General features: G+C 39.2%; 1 protein-coding gene across 4 annotated transcripts in view; it reads left to right on the forward strand.

Annotated features, from left to right (window-relative positions):
- Positions 1 to 19,238, forward strand: part of Asxl3 (ASXL transcriptional regulator 3) — a 178,300-nt gene that overhangs the window by 22,756 nt on the left and 136,306 nt on the right. For 2 of the 4 annotated variants that reach the window (XM_028887714.2, XM_028887715.2), the window contains exon 1: positions 7,881 to 7,965. Coding sequence is in view for 2 of the 4 variants with exons in the window: in XM_028887710.2 (XP_028743543.1) it covers positions 7,883 to 7,965; positions 11,773 to 11,775 (86 nt within the window). In the remaining 2 variants the exon portion in view is untranslated. Of the gene's footprint in view, positions 1 to 5,407; positions 5,981 to 7,880; positions 7,966 to 11,772; positions 11,776 to 19,238 lie in introns of those variants that run through there. The other 2 variants (XM_028887712.2, XM_028887710.2) reach the window with 2 other exon arrangements.

The raw sequence follows: 19,238 nt of genomic DNA on the forward strand, positions 1-19,238 counted from the left end.
GTATGTGGGTCTCTTGGAATGAAAAGGGAGACTGAACAGCTGGACTTGAGAATGACTGCAGATGAACTATATAAGCTTAAACCAATAGACTGCAGTTAAAAGGGTAAAATTACCCGGGATCAGTGGCTGTTTTTATAGATTTTCTTCTAGGCCCATGGAAATCTGGTGGAGGAGATTTCTGGAGGTAATTTAGAAATTACATTGGATAGTAATATTTGTGACTGGTAAGATTCGAGAGGCTACAGGAGTGAATTTAAACCAGCACAAGTAGGTTGGAGGAAGATGTGTATGTATGGATGCATGTGCTTTTATATACATACATATATATATATGTATATATATATGTATATATATATGTATATATATGTGTATACATGTCAGTCTGGGAAAATATATCACAGCTCTCCAATTATAGCTTCAGAATTGTAGACGCAAATTTCAAAATACTTAGAAGTTTTCATGGATAGTCTTTATGAAATAGCTGTTGACAGGAACAGGCGTCACACACACTAGTTTGTAGTCGCCTATAAAAGACAGACATCAATTTATTATTTCCCCCTATTATGTACTTACTAAATGAAACAATTTGTTTCTCATAGGATTTAGTTGATGTATTTAATGGGTATCATTCTTAGAGATGTATATTTTTGTGATGTTGGAAAACCAAAGACTATACAATGAAGGGTGATTTGGATGGTAGAAACTGAAAATCTTTTATTTGTAATTGATGAGAGAAGATAAACTTTCATTGATCTAAAAAACTAACCTCTGTCACATTAAAAATGCACAATAGCATATTGTGCGACTAACATAATTAATGGAAGCTATTTGTGAAGTTATTCAACACAGTTTATTTATTTGATTTTGAAGATTTGTGTGTGTCTGCACATGTACACACACACACATTTGCGCACGCGCGCGCGCGCGTGCACTGATATCCACAAAGGCTAAAAAAGGTCATAAGATTTAAGATATAAGCAATTGTAAGGTTCCCAAAGTGGGTGCTGGGAACCAAACTTGATCTTCAGGAAGAACAGCCAGCACACTTAACCAATGCACCATCTATCTAGCCCCGAAGATTTTTTTTTAAGATTGCATGTTTAGATAGTGATTATAATTTCATTTTACATAATTCTTGTATATTCAGAATATATCAAGACTATTTGGAAGAAGTAAAAGGAAAGCAGAAACTATACTTGATGCACAGAAAAGATGTTTTAATAACCAGTAGACTCTGCGTAGAGTAGACTGGCTGCAGAGTTCTGTCCTAGGAGAATTGCTTCCTGAAAAAAGATTTATTATATTTATAATACTATGTGTGTATGTGTGCTCTCACACACACGAGAGAGACAGAGAGAGAGACAGAGACAGAGACAGACAGAGATACCATTGAAGCAATCATTATCACTGTTACTTTGGGAGTGTATGTACCTTCTAAGTCTTTCCCTCTTCACTTCTTCTGTGTAATGGAAACATCACACCTGCCATGCCGACACTAGGAACTATGCAGTGTAGGTTCTCTTGTGAATTATGTTTGGCCATGGCCGGAGGATGAGGACTGAGAGTATTGGGTTAACACAACTGTTCATCATTTTCTTAGAGCTCCCCCCCCTTTTGGTGTTGGGGGAAGGTATTGACAAGATCTGTGTGTCAAGGCTGAGTACAAAGTGCTCCCCCCCCCCCGAATGCTATTAGCTTATTAACTGTCGTTGCTGTAGGAAGTCATTTGGCTCATTGGAATGATAAGTGCTTCCCATTCATTATCTCATTCAGTCCTCAGGACACTTTTATGAATGATGAAGTGAGGAAACTGAGACTCAGGGGGTTAAACGTATTATCTAACATCAGACAGTGGCTTAAGGGCTCCTGGTTTATCTGACTCTGAAACTCATAGCCTACATCATTGTTCTATAAAATACCCCAAATACAGAATTAATCAAACCCTCTCTCCAAATTACCTTGGCCTTGATTTTTTGAAACCTATTTAGCAAAAGCTGCGGTCTATGGATATAGACGTGAATGAGGACCAAGGTCCTTGATCTCAGGAGGCTTGTAGTATATTGGAAAGAATATCATTAAGCAGGGACACTAATTAGTGACGGGTTTGGCAGGTGCTACTGAGGAAGCATACTGCTTAAACCATTATCTGCAAGTTCAAGGAAATGGCGAATCTTAAGTGTGAGGTGGTGGAGAAGGCTTGTGAGGTGGACCTTGTATTTAATGTCTCAGTTGTAAAAGCTCAGTTTTGGAAAATGCCATGTGCTTGTGAGGGTCTTAACTAGTAGAAATGGTAGACACAAACATCCAGAAGCTTTGTCCAGCCAGTTACTGTGGGATCTTGAAATGCTGCTTTTGGATACAGTGGGATTGATTCTCAGGGATACTTTCTGTGATTTTTTTTTTTACATCACACACTCATGAATACTGATGCAGCATGTAATTTTTTCCCACAAAGTACATTCAAATAGAACAGAAAATTGTAAGCATCATCTTTAAACCCTTAATTAGGAACCAAATATGCTAGGAGTTGAGAACAACCTAGTTGAGCTGTGGACAATGGGCATTTGGCAAAGTGCTGTGATCTTAGATAGATTTCATTTTCTCCTATGAATGCTGCCAGTGATCTAAATCCTAGTTACGACAAAATCATTGGTACCTTGGAAGTTTGCATAGTATAAATGGGAAAAGACTATAGGAATTCTGGGGTCTGTTGGTCCAATGTGAAAGTTTTCTTGAGGACCTAGCACACAGGTGTTCTTTGGTATTAGCTGCTTTCCCTAATTCGATCATTTTGTCATTACTACTGTATGTGCAAGCTCTGTTCGTTCACTTCATAGTTTTTTTTTTTTATGGCCCTGAGCCTGTTAATTCAACCCTTCCCATTTCAAAGAACATGTGTGTGTGTGTGTGTGTGTGTGTGTGTGTGTGTGTTCTGTGCCTCAAACAGAGTTGTTTTTAAAAATCAAATAAGGTAATATGCCACATGCAAACAAATAAAATAGTATATGCTATGTGAAAGTGCTCTGTAGCTCCAACTCCTTAATCCTTTGTCCGGGATTCAAGGCCTCTAACATCTCAACCCTGTGATGAGCAGCCCCAGTGTGGATTAGGGGAAGATGCCATGCGCTAATGTCAGCAAAAGAAGGGAAGAAGCCTGACCATTGATATCCATTTAGGATCACACAAAGTAAACTCTGAAATGATTTTTAAATTGTGAAGTTTTGTTTTTGTCTTTTTTTTAGTCAAATACATAATTGCTCTCAGGACATTTTATGTAGGGATCAAAGAGACAAAATGTTAACCTTCAAGTGGACTCTGGTCTAATGTGTTTATCTTAGAGACACTTAAAATGAGTTTTCCATCTGAGAGACACTAAATAATTCTGGAGGAAACCTTTAAATGACTGGCTTGGGATCCAGGATCAGAGAAGTACTTAAACACAGCCCCAGTTTTCACATAGCTCAGCTCATACCTTAGGTGATGCCCCATCATTCTCCTCCTTAAATATAGACACATATAGACATGTCCTTTTCTACCCCTACTGGGCCATGTGGTCGTCTGCAGAGGTCATCTGTCATGAGATTGTCTTAGGATTGTATGAGCTTAGGGGGAAGTCCAATGGCACACTTGCTACTTCTGTGAATTTGCTCACTTCCGGTGAAAATAAAAGAGAATGTGCCATTAGAAAGCCAATGGATGCAGGATATGTCTATCCTCCATATCTCTGGTTATGAGGAGTCACTTTTCCAAAAAGCCGTGTTGTATCTGAAACCTTTTGTGCTTAACAATGTAGAAGAAAGTAGAAAGAAGTGAAAAGACGAGAGAAGCAAGTTAGCTCCCACAGTGTAAGAATGAAGTAGAATCTCAAGTATAGGTACAACGTGGGCCGAAAGCCTGTTTCACAGAGAGGTAGAAGGACCTTGACATAAAGATGGGCCACAGAGACACAGTCTGACTCCTGCAGAGAAGGCGGGGGCGTTTGGTCAGTTGTACCCATCCTTTCTTCCAGTGCTGATGCTAATCATTTTGAGTATTGGTTTCCTGAGAAAAATATAGTGATAATAAGAGGAAATAAATGATAAAGCAATTCAAGACACACTATTTTAGAATGTATTAGAAATGTTCACTCTCTAGCCAGAGTAAACAGTGTTGGAAAGAGAGATAAATCAGAAGTATTCAGAAGGAGAACAATTAATATTATTGCAAAACACAAACAAACAAAAAACCCAGTCCATTACTGTAGTACTCTTGGAGCTATTAGGAGTTCAATTACCAGTTCATATAGATAATAATTAACACGATTAAGTGGCTTTTGTAGCATTAGCAATAAAATGTGAAAATATAGCAGAGTTTACTCACGGTTTCAGCTGAAATAATAAGACAATAGAAAGCTTATTAAAGGTTTTAAAGTAAATATTAAATGAAACACTGGGCCCTAATTCCTTCAAGATTTAATCAAATGTTTCAGTTTTAATCTCAGTTTCCCCTAAAGAGGTAAGCAATTAGGCACTTAGCAAGGAATCATGAGCTTCCAGTGTTCTTTAACACTCAAGTCTCTTGAAATGTTACAGCTCTTGTAGCAATTCGTGGGTTAGCAGAACTGGCAGCCACCCTGGGCAAGCCTCCAGAGCAATGGTTTCCGGTGTAGAGGCCTTCAGGATTCCAAGATCTGGGAGCAAGCATGTGGCTCTGATTGCTCCTGTCCAGCCCAGCAAGGATCTGTCTGTCTCTCTCTCTCTCTGGGTTGGTGTGTGTTTTATATAGGATTTCCATGTTGGAAATTCACTCTACATGGTAGAGGATATCTCAACATAACCATGTGTGACTTATATAGCAGATCAAATTGGAGAAACATGGCTGACTAATAATAAATGGAGGTGCAGGTTAAGTTAAAATTTCACGTGGATATAAAAATCTAAATTCGTTACATACTAAAATGCTGATTAGCTTGATCGTGTGCTGGTCTTGTGCAGGCAACAGCAGCTGCTTTGTATTCATGAGGGCAGTGGTCCTGTCATGTTCAGAAGGCGCTGGTTTGCTCTAGTCCTTCCAAGTCTCTGGCTTTTATGGTCTTTCCGTCCATTCTTCAGAGACGGTCCATGAGCTTCAGAGAGGGGTTGTGATATAGATATCGCGTTTGTGGCTGAGCACTCCATAGTTATTTATTCTCACCAGTCACCCTCCATTGGACAACTCCACCCCTAGGACCAACTGTATGGACGGCACAAATTGGAGTAGATAGGTTTATTAAAAGAAAGGAAAAAAAAAGAAGATGGGAAGTTGAGGGTGGATCTGGGAGGATTTAAGTGAAGGAGTTGGGGCTTAATATGATCAAAATCCATTGTATGGAATTCTCAAAGAATTAATCAAAATGTTATTAAAAGGAAATTAGAAAGAAATATATTTTTATGAATTAAAATATACATGTGTAAGAAGCTTTAATAAAAAATGGAAAGCTTGCATGTATGGTGAATTAATAGGAAGGCAAGGAGTACCCCCTGGTTGAAAGCTTGCTGGGCTGATGTGTGTGGACCCAAGAGCTTGGGATGCACTTGTACCCTGAGTGAGGCTTCTCCAGCTCTAACGCTGCGCAGTATGCTTTACCCAAGTCTGATCATGTCTCTATCATGTGCTACATCATTTTGATGATATCAATGTTGTGTTCTATGAAGGCAATCTTTCCCTATCTTGAGCTAGTATTCAGTAAAACTTGTTCACACCCAGGAACCTTGTACTTTCTCTTTTCTCTATCTTTCAGGGATGGAGGGATTGCTTCTGCTGTTCTCTGTGGTCTCATCACCTCCCTGCCTCTCTTCAACTTCCTGATGTAATTCTTGGTGCTTTTGCTTCCTTTGTAGAGTAGGAAGTGATATCATAGAGAAGGGAACAGGGCCATTCAATTTTTCTCAGTTGCTGGGAGGAGCTGCCCCAGGGTGCTGAGGTGCCTGTATTCAGGAAGAGAAACAGGGGATCCTCCACAGTGAGTAAACCTCACTTACAAATGCGCCTAGATTTCTGTTAAAATGTTGTCCAGGACAGGATAGCTTCTTCTTCAGGCCTTTACCAGAGTGAATGAGCTTGCCTTCAGATGGCACCAGTTCAGCTCGGTTTCCCCCTTCTACCTGCTGTCTTGTCCTCCTCCTTTCTCACCATCCTGTCTTCCCTGGTTCCTTCGGACATGATTGCTTAATGTTGTTCTGCTCATATCTACTGTGAGAGCTCATTAGGTTCTCAGCATCACCAGGCATGTGGGGTGACCCTAACCCCTGTCGAGTCCCCATGACCTCAGCTTGTCCTTTCAGTAATTCAGAATGACATACTGTTCTGCTTGCAATTACCTTTTTTTGCTCTTGTGTCTGTTTTCTCTTTCCCCTTCTCCAGGTGATCAAGTACACCCTCTCAGCCCTGTTATGTGGTTTCCTCATTGCACTTTCTTCCAATATTTGTGTGCTGGACTCTTCCTCCTGTGTGGCTTCCCCTAAGCTGCTCCGCTACCCCTCCCATGTTCAGTTTGACTCTCCAGTGCCATCCCCTGTGGGGACTGTTTTCCTTTTCATGACATACCTGTTGCCTTTGCTTAACTTTACTAATATTTTTTTATCCTTTAAAATACTGCTAGTTGCTAGCGTGGTGATGATCAAGAGATAGGCAATGGGAAAACTGTCTGGGAACTGCAAACAGCAGACTGAGGAGAGGCCTGAGGTGAAGAGCGACCACCTGTTTACCGCTCACTGGCAGGCCCTCGTGGACATCAATCTTTGCTAATATTAGGGATAATGAAAATTTGGTCATTGATAGAAGAAGAAATCACGGACCTGTTTTGAACAGATTAGCAAGACTGTTAGTCCAACCCTATTACTTCTTAGTAACTGTGATCCTTCTGTTAAACAATGAGAAATGTAAACGTTAGTGTTGTTAAGCACAGGGCCATGGCTTATGCATGAAGCCCCACTAAGATATTTCAATGGCTGTCCTCTACCCTTGGGGAGAAGGTCACTGTAAAGTTGTGCATTTGGGCCCAGTGCTTGCTGCATCACAGCCTCTGCCACATGGACCCAAAGGCCTGACTAAATAGAAGAGAACCTGTTTCGCACGCTGATGCTGATGTCTGAGGAGTAATCAGTGGCTTCATGTGTTCTCTGGCTCCTGGTTTAAGACAGGCATCTTCCCCAAAGATTGAGTGTGGCAGAAGAGGAGGGAAGGAAAATGGGACGGAGTTCATAAGGCCAAAGGGGTTTGGTGGAAGGAGGGAGAAGCTCACTTGACGTTAATGGGGAACGGCAAAGGCAAGGAAACTGAGCTGATCCAGCGTAGCACATGGCAATGAGGGGCTTTGGCACCTCTTTCTCTCAGCTTTAGGTTTTATCTTTTCCTTTTACACATGCCACCAAGGTTTGTCAAACTGAATCTCACGTGGTTGTTTCTGATCAGCATTTTGGTTGTTGCTATTGTATTTGGGCTGTGTGTTTCCAGGACTCTAGGAATAAACACTTTTATCAGCCTGAAGATGTGTCATTAACCATGGCACAGCTGATATTAAGGGACAGTAGTAGTTTTGTTCAAATAAAGAACCTTGCATACATTAATTGACTTGCTTTCCAGGGTTTGCACATCTTTTTTTTTTTTTTTTTTAAGAATTCAACTCCCAATCTGACAGAAGTTGTTAATTTCCTAGTTCAGATGGGGAAAAATGTCAATTCTCACTTTGGTCTCCTGAGCTGTGCAGTGAGAACTTATTTTGGTCTGAAATTCCCTTCCTCTTTAGAACTTAAAGAAGAGAACGGGTGGTTCTGTAAAGCTTTCATTTCATTTTGCATGCTGCCATGCAATAACCTGGGAGTCTCATGTCTCATGCTCATTTTTTTTTTTAAATTTTTTTTAGGCACTAGAAAAACACCCCAACTCCCCAATGACAGCAAAGCAGATTCTGGAGGTCATTCAGAAAGAAGGCTTAAAAGAGACAAGGTCAGTATCTATCTTTAAGTCATTTTCTGTCTCGCTGACTAATGGCTGCCACTAGTGAAGCAAGAAGGACATCTCTAGTTAAGACTGTAGTTGATGGTGGACTAACTTCCCACAAATTCTCTTGTGATTGCAACAAAACACTCGGGTGACCCAAGGTTTCCCCAGAGCTGCCTGTTAACGTAATACATCACCTTTGGTGGACTGATACTGAACAGTTGTTGGTAACAAAGAAAGGCATTGTGGTTTAGCTCCACATCAGAGTTACTCCTCTTTCCCTCAAGAGGCGATAATGTTTCTGAAATTAAGCAATAGAAGAGAAACACTTTTACAGGCTTAATAGATCCTGGGATATAAAGATGAGCAGACTCTGATAAAATTCAAAGGGCTAATAAAATGTGGCTGAAAATTTAGTCCTTTTATATTGAAGACATCTAGTTAGAGTGACTTTTATCAGATACTGAGACTTTCTATTTATTTTTTAATAGTGGCTTTATTAAGATAGGAGTCACCTATAATAAAGTTTGCCCTTTGGTGGCTTGTATCTGCAGTCACCTCACTACTGTAGAACATTCCCATTACCCTAAAATGAAGTCCTATACTTACCATTCTCCAGTTGGCACCCTACTACTGTACTCACTAATCTCCATGGATTTTCTATTCTGACATCTTCTGTAAGTGTAATTCATGTAAATATATCTTTCTGGCTCCCCCCTCCAGTGTTATGATTTCAAAAATGATTGTTGTAAAGTACACCAAGAGTTCATTACTTTTTGTTGTCAAATAATTTTCCTGTTGTATGAATGTACCACATTTTGTTGTGATGGTCAGTTATATTTATGTATTACTTTTACAGCTTTGGCTTTGGCCAGCTGTTTAGAACCACACAGATGACACCACTCAAGAAAAAGAAAGATATTTGAACATAACACAATAATCATGTTGATAGATATCTTTGTCATTAGCTGTGTTACATCAATTAGACTTTTGTAAGAGTTGGCTGCCTGAAAGCTGTGGAAATAACAATTTTATAGTCACAAATGGTTATAATTTGATGGGAATTAAACCTACTGAGGTACCTTTTAGTGCTTTGATGTTGAGATAGACAGGCAGAGAGGAATGAATATCCCTGAGCCCAGCTTTCCTTACACTGGGATTTCACTATGATTCTTGTTGAATTTGAAGTGTGAGTGCCCTTAGTCTGCAGCTGCCTGAATGGCATCTTTTGTAAGTTAGATCTGTAGATGTCGCAGTCAGTGGGGTGTAGGTGCTCAAGTTTTCATTTCCATTTGGGGCCTTTTTCCCAGTCTCCATGAAGAAATGGAGTGAGATGATATAACTAGACTGTTTTATCAGTCTGTTTCCACAGTGGTGGTGACGGTTGGTGGGAGGCCATTTGCTCACAGTGCCCAAAGCCCCACAGCGGGAGATCCTGGTTTCTGCTGCATGTCAACATGAGAGATTAGGGAATATGATGGGGAAAATTGACAGTTTCTCTTTGCCAACCTGTCAATAAGCCTAAAAATATTTATGCTACTGAGAAAGCATTGAAAATGTTCATACCACGGCCAAAGGGAAAGAAGGAGTCACAGTCGAAACATGTCACATGCACAGGCCTCATCGCAAGGGAATCTGCTAACACAATTATGTTTGAAACTCACTCATTAAGCCATCCATCTCAGATTGAGGAGAGGGCTCAGTGGGGAATGTGCTTGTTGAACAAACATGAGGAATTGAGTTTGTTTCCCAATAAACACATAAAAGCATGGGTGGTGGTTTGTGCCTATAATCCCAGTGTTATGTAAGTGGGACCAGGAGAAGCCCCAGAGTTCACTGGCCAGGCAGCCTAGCATATTCTATGAGCTGTAAGTTCAGAGAGAGACTGTCTCAAAATATAAAGGGGAGAGTGATAAGAGAAACCCAAAATTGGACCCTGGATTCCACAGACATGTGCAGTTGTACACGCACATTCATGAGCATGTACACATGTGCACACTACATACACACAGACATTCTTATCCAAAGGAGTGACTACCACTGTTGTTTTTAGCCTGCTACCTATGGTTTACGGCAGTGTGGTTCTCAACAGTATTTTAATTGCCATTATAGTCATAGTGCTACATGTCATGCTTTCAAAATGTTATTTTTTGCAGAGTTGTGCTTGAAAGTATCTTACATTCATGCAGTTAGCAAAACCAGTCAAAACTCTAAAACAAAATGTCTTCACAGAGCAATTAAGAACACCGGAATGGAACACACAACTTTGAGTGGTCCTAAATTCCTCCCCACTCAGTGCATCATTAACGCATCCTTTTGTATGGAAAATTATTGTGTTACAAGTGCTGAAAGGCTGGTACTATTATTAAAAGAACTCCGGCAGGCAGCTCCTGTGTGCACGAGGGGAGGGAAAGGCAGAGAGAAACATTGCCATCATTGTACGATCGTCTGTAAAGCCAGCTCTGCTTTGAATGGCTTCAGACATGCATTTCATGTTTTCATTTCTCTGTGTCTTTCACTTTCTGCTCTTTTGTCAGCTGTGATCTGTTATTTGCAGCCTGTGTGTTTCTGTTCACTCATCCCTTGATTTCTAGTCTTTGGTTGCCTGTTAGAATTACCTCTAATGCGAACCTACATAGACTCCATGTGATTTTGGAACCATCTTATACTTCACATGTGTTGTTTAAGGGAACAGGTGCTGACATTTCTTTTACCTGCTTAATGTACTGTTTTGCTGCTTTTGAAGTTCTTAGATGTTTCCAAATATTTAAAGTAGCTGAATAAATGAAGTGTAGCTGTATCTATTTTTCTTAGGTAACGTTTACAAATTCCATCATCAGAAGGTCAACTCTGGCTGATTAATTCTCATTATTTATTGATGATGTTTTATTTATGAAATACAAACAGGTTAGGATACGCGTGATCAAGTACAGGACAGTGATCTTGGGGTGACTGATGTGTCAGTGGCACTCTAAGGGTGACAGGCAATGTCCCCAGCATTTCTAACAAAGTATCTGCAGAGTCTCTCAGCATTCCACGTCCTTAACAAAGACCATGCATGTAAAGTACTGGGGGGTCTTTCCTTTTCTGTGAGCCAGGGTCACCTCTGCAGTTTGTCTGTCGGGACTATGGTTTTGCACTGGTGTTCTGAGTAGGTGTTCTGAGCTCATTAAGAGCAGAAAGATCATCTGACTCTCCTGGCACTCAGAAGATTCTCAATAAATAATTGTTAAATAAATAGTCTTCTTTCTCAACATGTTAACTTTCTGGCTCCCATTGATGACTTTGGCTTACATTCATGTAGGCCAAACCAACATGTGGTAGTTTATATCCTATTCAATAACTATTGTTTTGAAATCAAAAAGGGACTAACTAGTCTGCAGCACCCCCTTTAAATACTTGTGCATACATCTGTGGAAGATTGCCTATGTACAAGGGAAGCATGGTTCCATGGCTTAATTTTAGACACTGTAAGAACCACTGGTTTAAATTTGTAATTAAAAAAAAAATCCCAGTGTCAATTATTTTGACCCAGCTAATTTGGATATTAGAATAGATTTAACAAACGAACTAGTGCTTCTTTGACACTCATGAGACTTTATACAGACTTTTCCTCTTTGCAAGCAACATTTAAGTTACATATTTTTATGTACCATGATAAAAAGAACACAGATTTTGTGTGTCATTTCCATGTTATTTATGAAATATTTAAACCATGATTAAGTTCTTTCTGGAAAAGTCAGAATGAAATACTTACTCCATGTATGATTTTTTAAGGTATCTGACTATAATAAAAGGTCAGACTGTTGTTAGAAAGTTGGTCAATGTGATCACAGTACAGTTTTTGTAAACCAGGTTCTGTATTCTGGGAAGGTATCTTTGGTAAACATTACTCTCCCTTCATATACTAGGATGAAGTAATTTCTCAGTCTAGTTTTGTATTATAAAACATCAGGTCCATCTGTGTTCATGGTTTACTAATTCTGATGATTCTTAGATTTAGGTCTTTCAGAGCTATTGGTTGTCACAACTGATCAGTCACAATTGTTTTGAGAACTGTTCCAATGGTCAGAATCTTACAATCAAATAGTTGTGCTGATTGGATAGAGGGGATGGTGGGCACATTCCACCATGCTATGTTGTGGATGAATGTTTGATACACTATGAGCTCCTCAGCTGAATATTTCCAGGATGTCAGGATGGGAAACTGTTAGGCTCTGGTTTGCAGTCAGAAATGACAGCTATACCCAGCCCATGTATTTTGGAAGGTTGCAGACGGTCTCGTTGCTGATTTTCTATATTTGACTTGCTTATTCAGAAGTTGCCTCTCTAGGAGCAACACTGAGGTGGCTTTGGTACCTCAGGATGTTTCTTGCTATCCCATGTCATGTAATTTTTAAGGTGATTCTCAATAAGTGAATAAATGTTCTGTTAGCAGGGCATAGTCAGAGCTGCAAGGTGATTTGACTTGTATTACTCAACCAACAAGCCCCCACCCCCAAAGCAACCATTCACCAGTGAGTACCAACCACTTATGCACTGTTAGAAGATACCAGTAATCAATGTGATATGAGTCATATTGTAGTTTTTATACTATTTGAGAATAGGTAAATAGTTCCCAATAAAGATAATAGTGTCATTAGGAAATACATACATACACAATATACACATACATGTGTACTCATACAAACCTATGCATACCCATAGACATACACATATATACACACACATACATACATACCCTTCTACAGGAGCACACACATATTCACATACACACTCACACACAGAGAAAGTATCAACTCACTCTTGTAAGGATTAGAGACCGAGTAATTTTTTTCTGAATGTTTTTACACTGCTATAGATGCCTTATTATATAAAATCATGTAAAAGATTTCATCATAATTTTATAGAATAGCAGCCTATAATTTTATATCCCAGTAGGGACACTTGCCCAGTTTTATAAACAAACACTATTTGTTTTAGTGTTAGTCGGAAGGCAGACACATTTTAGAATTTACAGTGTGAAATATTCATTTGACAAACCAAGGTTTTGTGATTCTTCTAACATGTATGAAAATTGTCACTGATCATTTTCTGAATAAATTTGCTGTTACCTCCTACTTTATTGCATTTTATGTTTTTCTGTCTGTGAGTCTTAGTGATGATATGTGGAAATTGGGATCTCCACTTTAAACTGTGGTTTATTAAATATTTTGCATTTTTAAAGGACAAACTGTCAGAAATTCAATTACCACATATAGAGACAAACAATAAAGTCCTTTGACATTGCTCTTGGTTAGATTTACGTTGCTAATTAGCACTATAGGAGGTGATTCTTCCTGGGTGCTGAAATGTTTTGTCTAGAGATAAGAAACACAAATAATTTCTATTACAAAATCAATTCTTATCTCCAGTGTCCATGTTAGCAGCCTTCCCTTTATGCTGAAATGGTGGCAGAGTTTGTTTGTGTTGGAGCATTTTTAGAATTACAGTGTCCATGTATGGTGTCAGCCCTGCCGTTTGTTAACATCTAATTCTCTCATTGTGGAAACGTTGTGCACAGCCAGCCACTGTGAGAGGGATGTGTGAGACAATGGCATGATTAAACAGAAACACGGGACAATTTGCATATGGTTATGTGTGTGCACGTGTGTATAGGCCAGCACTTAGAATGATCTAGTTCCTGTTGGTGTCTAATTTTATCTACTCATTGCTCAAACTAGAAATTTGCATGCGAGTCGTTCTTAGCTCCTCTCTGTCCCCTTATGCCATGCCAGGTTGTTCCCTGAGGCATGTCAGCCTTGCTTCTTGATTACATCTTTCTTTGTCTGATTTCTACTTTCCCCCCCAATAACCGAATACTTATTTTTTATATAGGTTATTGTACCATTTTCTTATCTGAACACCTGGTTCCAGAAAAAAAAAAAAACTTTCAAATCCATTTTTCCCTCCAGAATCTACTGTCATCTACAGTAGCATCTCTTAGCTGATACTGAAAAATATTCCGGGGCCAATATGATAGCTTGTGAGTTAATGAATTAAACAAGTACTAAGTTTATTCTGTGAAATTTGCGTGAAATTAGGGACAGTACTTTAATGCTAATATGTTATTTGGATAAATCCGTGGCATTCTGATAATACAGAGCTTCTAAATGAAAGAAGAAAGCATGTTTTATATTTTATAAGTAGATAAATTTTGGATTTTGGACGTTTATGTATGTTTTTCCAAAAAAAATTATTTAAATGTTTTGTTGACATTTTGCTTTCTGTTTGTAATTAGTTTTCTATTAAATGATCTAATATGGATTATGTACTCAGCTTAAATATGAGTATCACTATTTGAAAATGACTATAGTCTGTCAAATTAAACCTAAACAGTTGCTTAGTGATAAGATCATTGAAATAATTCTTTAAAATTTTCTTACATTTATTTACATATTTATTCAGAGGAGGGGAGAGAGGGGGGAGAGAGAGAGAGAGAGAGAGAGAGAGAGAGAGAGAGAGAGAGAGCACAAATGTGTTTGCAGGCACATGGCACCGTGGAGTGGAGGGCGGCTTGCTGGAGCCAGTTCTACCTTCCGGCCAGGAGGGAGCCGGGAACCAGCCCCACATCGTGGGGATTGACAGTGCTTTTACCCCTGAACCGTCTCGCCAGCTCTTGAAGTGATTCCTGAGAGAGACACGGTTACTTCTTATTGGTAAAGCCATTCTCAAGTTAACACGCGATGATGTGGAATGTTTCTCTGGAAGCTCGGAGCTTCTTTGAACAATCCTGGCCAAACTGGACTTGGGCACTTGTACGCCCTCAAAGCAGGCATCTGATGATTCGGCCTGTGTTGGTGGTCTCCCTTTCCTTATGAAACCTCCCCCAGTGTTTCCTTGGATTTAGAAGATAGGGTTTGATGCCAGGACTAACCTGACCTGCATAGTGGGAACCTTTCTCAAAACGAATAAGTGAATAAATAAATGATAGAGGATAGAAACCACAAGGCATTCATTAAGTTCTATGTGTGCATGTGTATGACATGTGTTCATCTGTGCATGTGTGTGATGTGTGTATATATGGCATATGTATGTGTATAGCATGTGTGCATGAAAATATGTGTCATGTATATGAGTGTACATGTGTGTGTATGCATATATGTTTATGTTCATATGTGTAAGTATATGCTCAGTGTTCATGGGTATATGTATGTGCTATGTATGTGTATACATGTATGTATGTATATGTGTATGTATGCTGTGTGCATGTGTGTATATATCTGGTGTGTGTGTGTGTCTGTGTGATATCTATGTTTACATGCACACTCAACATGTTCTACTGGCATTTTTCAATTCGCTGCTGTGTAGTTGGACTGCAGTGCTTGTCAGAAGCCATGCCCTACACTGATGCAGGCTAACTTTTCCTGTTCCGAGTTTAGAGTCTCATCCAGAGTGACTGAGTCTGCTCCTGCTGCCAAGTCCCAGATCGAGGCGCAGTGGTGCCTCTTCTGGAGACCTCTGTGTCTTGTTTCTCCCCTTTTTACTGGTCTTCACCTGGTCTTTCTTGAGATAGACACAAGAGTTGCCAAAGACTCTTCAGACGCTTCTTATGAGGACACCAACCAATCCTGTCAGCTCAGAGCTCCACCCTTTTCTCTCTGAGGTACAGTTACATTGAGGTCTAAGGATTTATCCTGTGAATTTCTGGGAGACAGCAACATACGATCAGTAATAGTGATTCAGAATTTGGAATATTTCCAAAATCTCTGAGATTCAGCAAGACTGTTTTCTAGGGCTTGGTTATCCAGGTTGCTTTAGAAGGTATCTATAACAACATGCCCAAGCACAGTGCTGTGTCTCCATCAAGTGCACTGTGAATGTGTGTTTTCCTGTGTTATTCCTAACACACTAACCAATGAAATGCTCAAGTTTGATGTTCAAGCATAATATGTGTATTTAAATAATATGACTTGATTTGGATTTTATTTGAAGCCTTTGGTAAAAATAGCTGCGGTGACTGCCCACAGCCCTGAAGGCATCAATATCCACTAAGCTGTGCAATTACAGCTACGAAATGGCCATTGCTTAATACATCTTTTTATTCTGTCAAGCTTTCTTTCTCCATTCTTCCAAGTAATTGAACAAAAAAAGGTAATTTAAGTGATTTCAGCTTTACCAAGATCTAGGTATAATTTACCCCAGAAACACTGAATACCCTATAAATATTTCAGTGCAGAGATGGAACCAGAAATGGATGTGAAATTACTCTGTGCATGAGTCTTTCCAAGCAAGTATCCTGTGCAGGTAAAAGTCTGCATGGAGAAGACAGCACTTACAGGGTGATCTTATTTAATCCTTTTGTGAGGCTGCTTTTGTCTTCATCTCTCATTTCATTGCTCTGAATTCTTAACTGTCACACGCCAAAAGGAGTTTCAGTTTTGCTTCAGTGTTTTGAATGTGATGGTATAATTCAAATGCAAAACACTTGGTATGCTGACATGGGGACTTCTTTTTAGCATTGATTTGTTTTTACAGGCAATAAAAAGGAAGAGATTTTTGTGGAGCAACGATTTCTAAAAGCTATAGTAAATGATTCCTAGTAAGTCCTAGTCTTTAAGGTAAAAAAAGACTACCCTCTACTTTCTCCTACATACTTAAGCAAAATCAAACTGCCAATTGTTGTCTACAGTTCTGTCTCAAATTCAGGAGATTAACACACATATGTGTGTATAATACTTATATTTATCCATCACATGTATATTATACGTGCCTGTTCTACATGTGATAGGGTCCAAACTTTCATATTTGCCTTCAGAGCTTGTCAAGCTGCCAATCATACTCTCAACTGGTTTCAGTCTTCATTGTGGGTGGCTATAGCACTTAGAATTTACATACAAAGGATATTAGAGAAATGAGAGAAGAGAGGAATAGCAGAAAGATCAGGGAAATGAAATTCACCAAGACAGAGATCATTAAACAAGGCCACTCAATCAAGGGTCTAATCAGTGTTTACTTTAAATGCCTGGAATATTGGGAGGACATTTTCAGACAAAGTTGGTTCTTCTCACACTTCCTAGGCTATTGCTGTGTTCTTGAGACTGTTAACGGTTGTTGTGGTAAACAGATGAGCAAAGTTAGGGTCTATTCCTTGAGAGTTATTCAGTGTGAGTTTTCTTTGTAAAGAAATCTCTTCTTTGTAAAACAAGTATGTAACACAGTGCATGCTCTCTCTAAAGTTTTTGTGTTTGGGAACTTTTTTGATTTTTCCAAGTCTTCATAAATGTATGATGTTCCAATATGCTAGTTACTATTTGTCTAAGTATTGAATTTATAAGTTCATTAAGGGAGGGACTCCCATGTTTGTATCCATTTTTCTTTTCTGTTTTTTTGGCATGGGGCTGAAAAAGCTATGTTTTATGTAGTTATGTCAGGAAAATTAATGGTAGGGTTTTGATAATAAAATGAATATTAGAATTTATTGGTTTTTCTGGTTATACCTAATGCTAAGGACATTTTACATCAGTTATTAATAGCTTTTTAAAGTAAGCTTTGATTTGGGTAGATATACTGCCATTTCCCATTTGGGGATTAAAAACATGGAAGCCAAAGAAGTAACTAAGAGTAACTTGATAATGTCTAGTCAGTACAAGTGATAAACATGAGTTTTGAGGTCCCAGGGTTTGATACCACAGCCACCTATCTTTAACCCTTTTTAGCCTGAATCAAAGAAAAAAAAAAAAAAAAAACCTGGGCTACAGAGACGACTCAGTTGGCAAAGTGCTAGTCACGCCAGAGTGAGGGCAAGAGTGAGTTCAGATCTTGAGACAGGGAAGCCAGGGAAGGATGGCAGCATCTCTGCAATCCCAGAGCTCAGGAGATAGAGACAGGATCCCGTAGGCAAGCTGGCTACATGAACTAGACAAGTAAGTGAGCTCCAGGTTCCTCATGACCCTGCCTCTGCAAATAAAAGTGGAGAATAACTGAGGAGGACACCTGCAGTCAACCTCTGGCCAACGCCCATACACACTTTTGCAAGTACACCCACACATACTTGTATCCACACATATAAATACACATGCATGTGTGCACACGCACATTCAAAAGTTACCAATGATTTGATTCTATCACACACATACACATGAGCTCATACACACACACACACACACACACACACACACACACACACACACATCCCATCCTTCGTAGTTGTTTTGATACAAGCTTGGTGTCTTAAATTATTAGATTATACATAATACTGAAGTTTATCACTGATTTGCAAGACTTGCTTGAGATAAGCATGTTCAGATAACTTTACAAGTTAACGGTTTCATTGTAACTATGGTCAGTGGGTGGGGGAAGGACATTTCATAGCTCACATATATGTGGTGGACGCTCCAGCTTTGGGCATATCTTAAATGCCATGACTGATGGATGCAAAGGTGGTAACTTGCAGTGCGGATCTGAGCTGTGAATATCAGAATACATACTTCAGATACAGCTTCTTATTGTTTGTGTTAGAATAGTGCTACAAAGGTGTAAAATGTGTTTGGGGATTGAGAGATCTAGGACTCTGTAAAACTATCACTTTTTTTTTTTTACTGTTATCTTAGAACTGTTTCTAAGGAATGGGCTAATGATAGCCAAAGCATGGTTGCTAACAAAATGTATGTATAATGGAAAAATTGATTTTAGATGATTGTAGTCTGGATGCTTATGGGGAAAAATGAATGAAAATAGATGGTGTTTATTTGAACCACATGTCAGTGGGAGTATGGAGGGCTTGGTTCTTGGTTTTGTCTTTTGAGAGATATGGATATGAAAACTATAGGAGGTCCAGCTAAATATATGAGTATAATCTTAGAAGTGCACTACTGTCTTCTTAAGGACATTTCCTTATTCAAAGAATCACCATGTAGTGCCCTGTTTATTTATAGCTTCTACTAGGACCAGTTGTCAATAGCCCTCCTGTCACCCACTTGCTTTTCTCCAAAGGGGTACAAAAACAGGGCTTTCTCCTTTTCTAATATACACAGAACCTCCAGGCTGTGGTTATCTAGGATTCATGTCTGTTCTTTATCATTCCTTCATGAAATATAGCCATTTGTGTAAATGGTTTTTGTTTAGTTCTCTAGTTAATGTGTGTTCAGTGAAGGGGACTTGCTGGTTACCTGAAATAGAATAACAGCATTCACTAAGAGTCACTGGAACATCTTGTTGTTAATGATTAGTCAAGAGAATGACTAAAATCTGAACTTATTCTGTGCTGCAGTTGGTATTGAAGCTCCCTTTGAGATTCC

This window comes from Peromyscus leucopus, chromosome 19, assembly GCF_004664715.2.
Source record: "Peromyscus leucopus breed LL Stock chromosome 19, UCI_PerLeu_2.1, whole genome shotgun sequence".
Lineage (NCBI taxonomy): Eukaryota > Metazoa > Chordata > Mammalia > Rodentia > Cricetidae > Peromyscus > Peromyscus leucopus.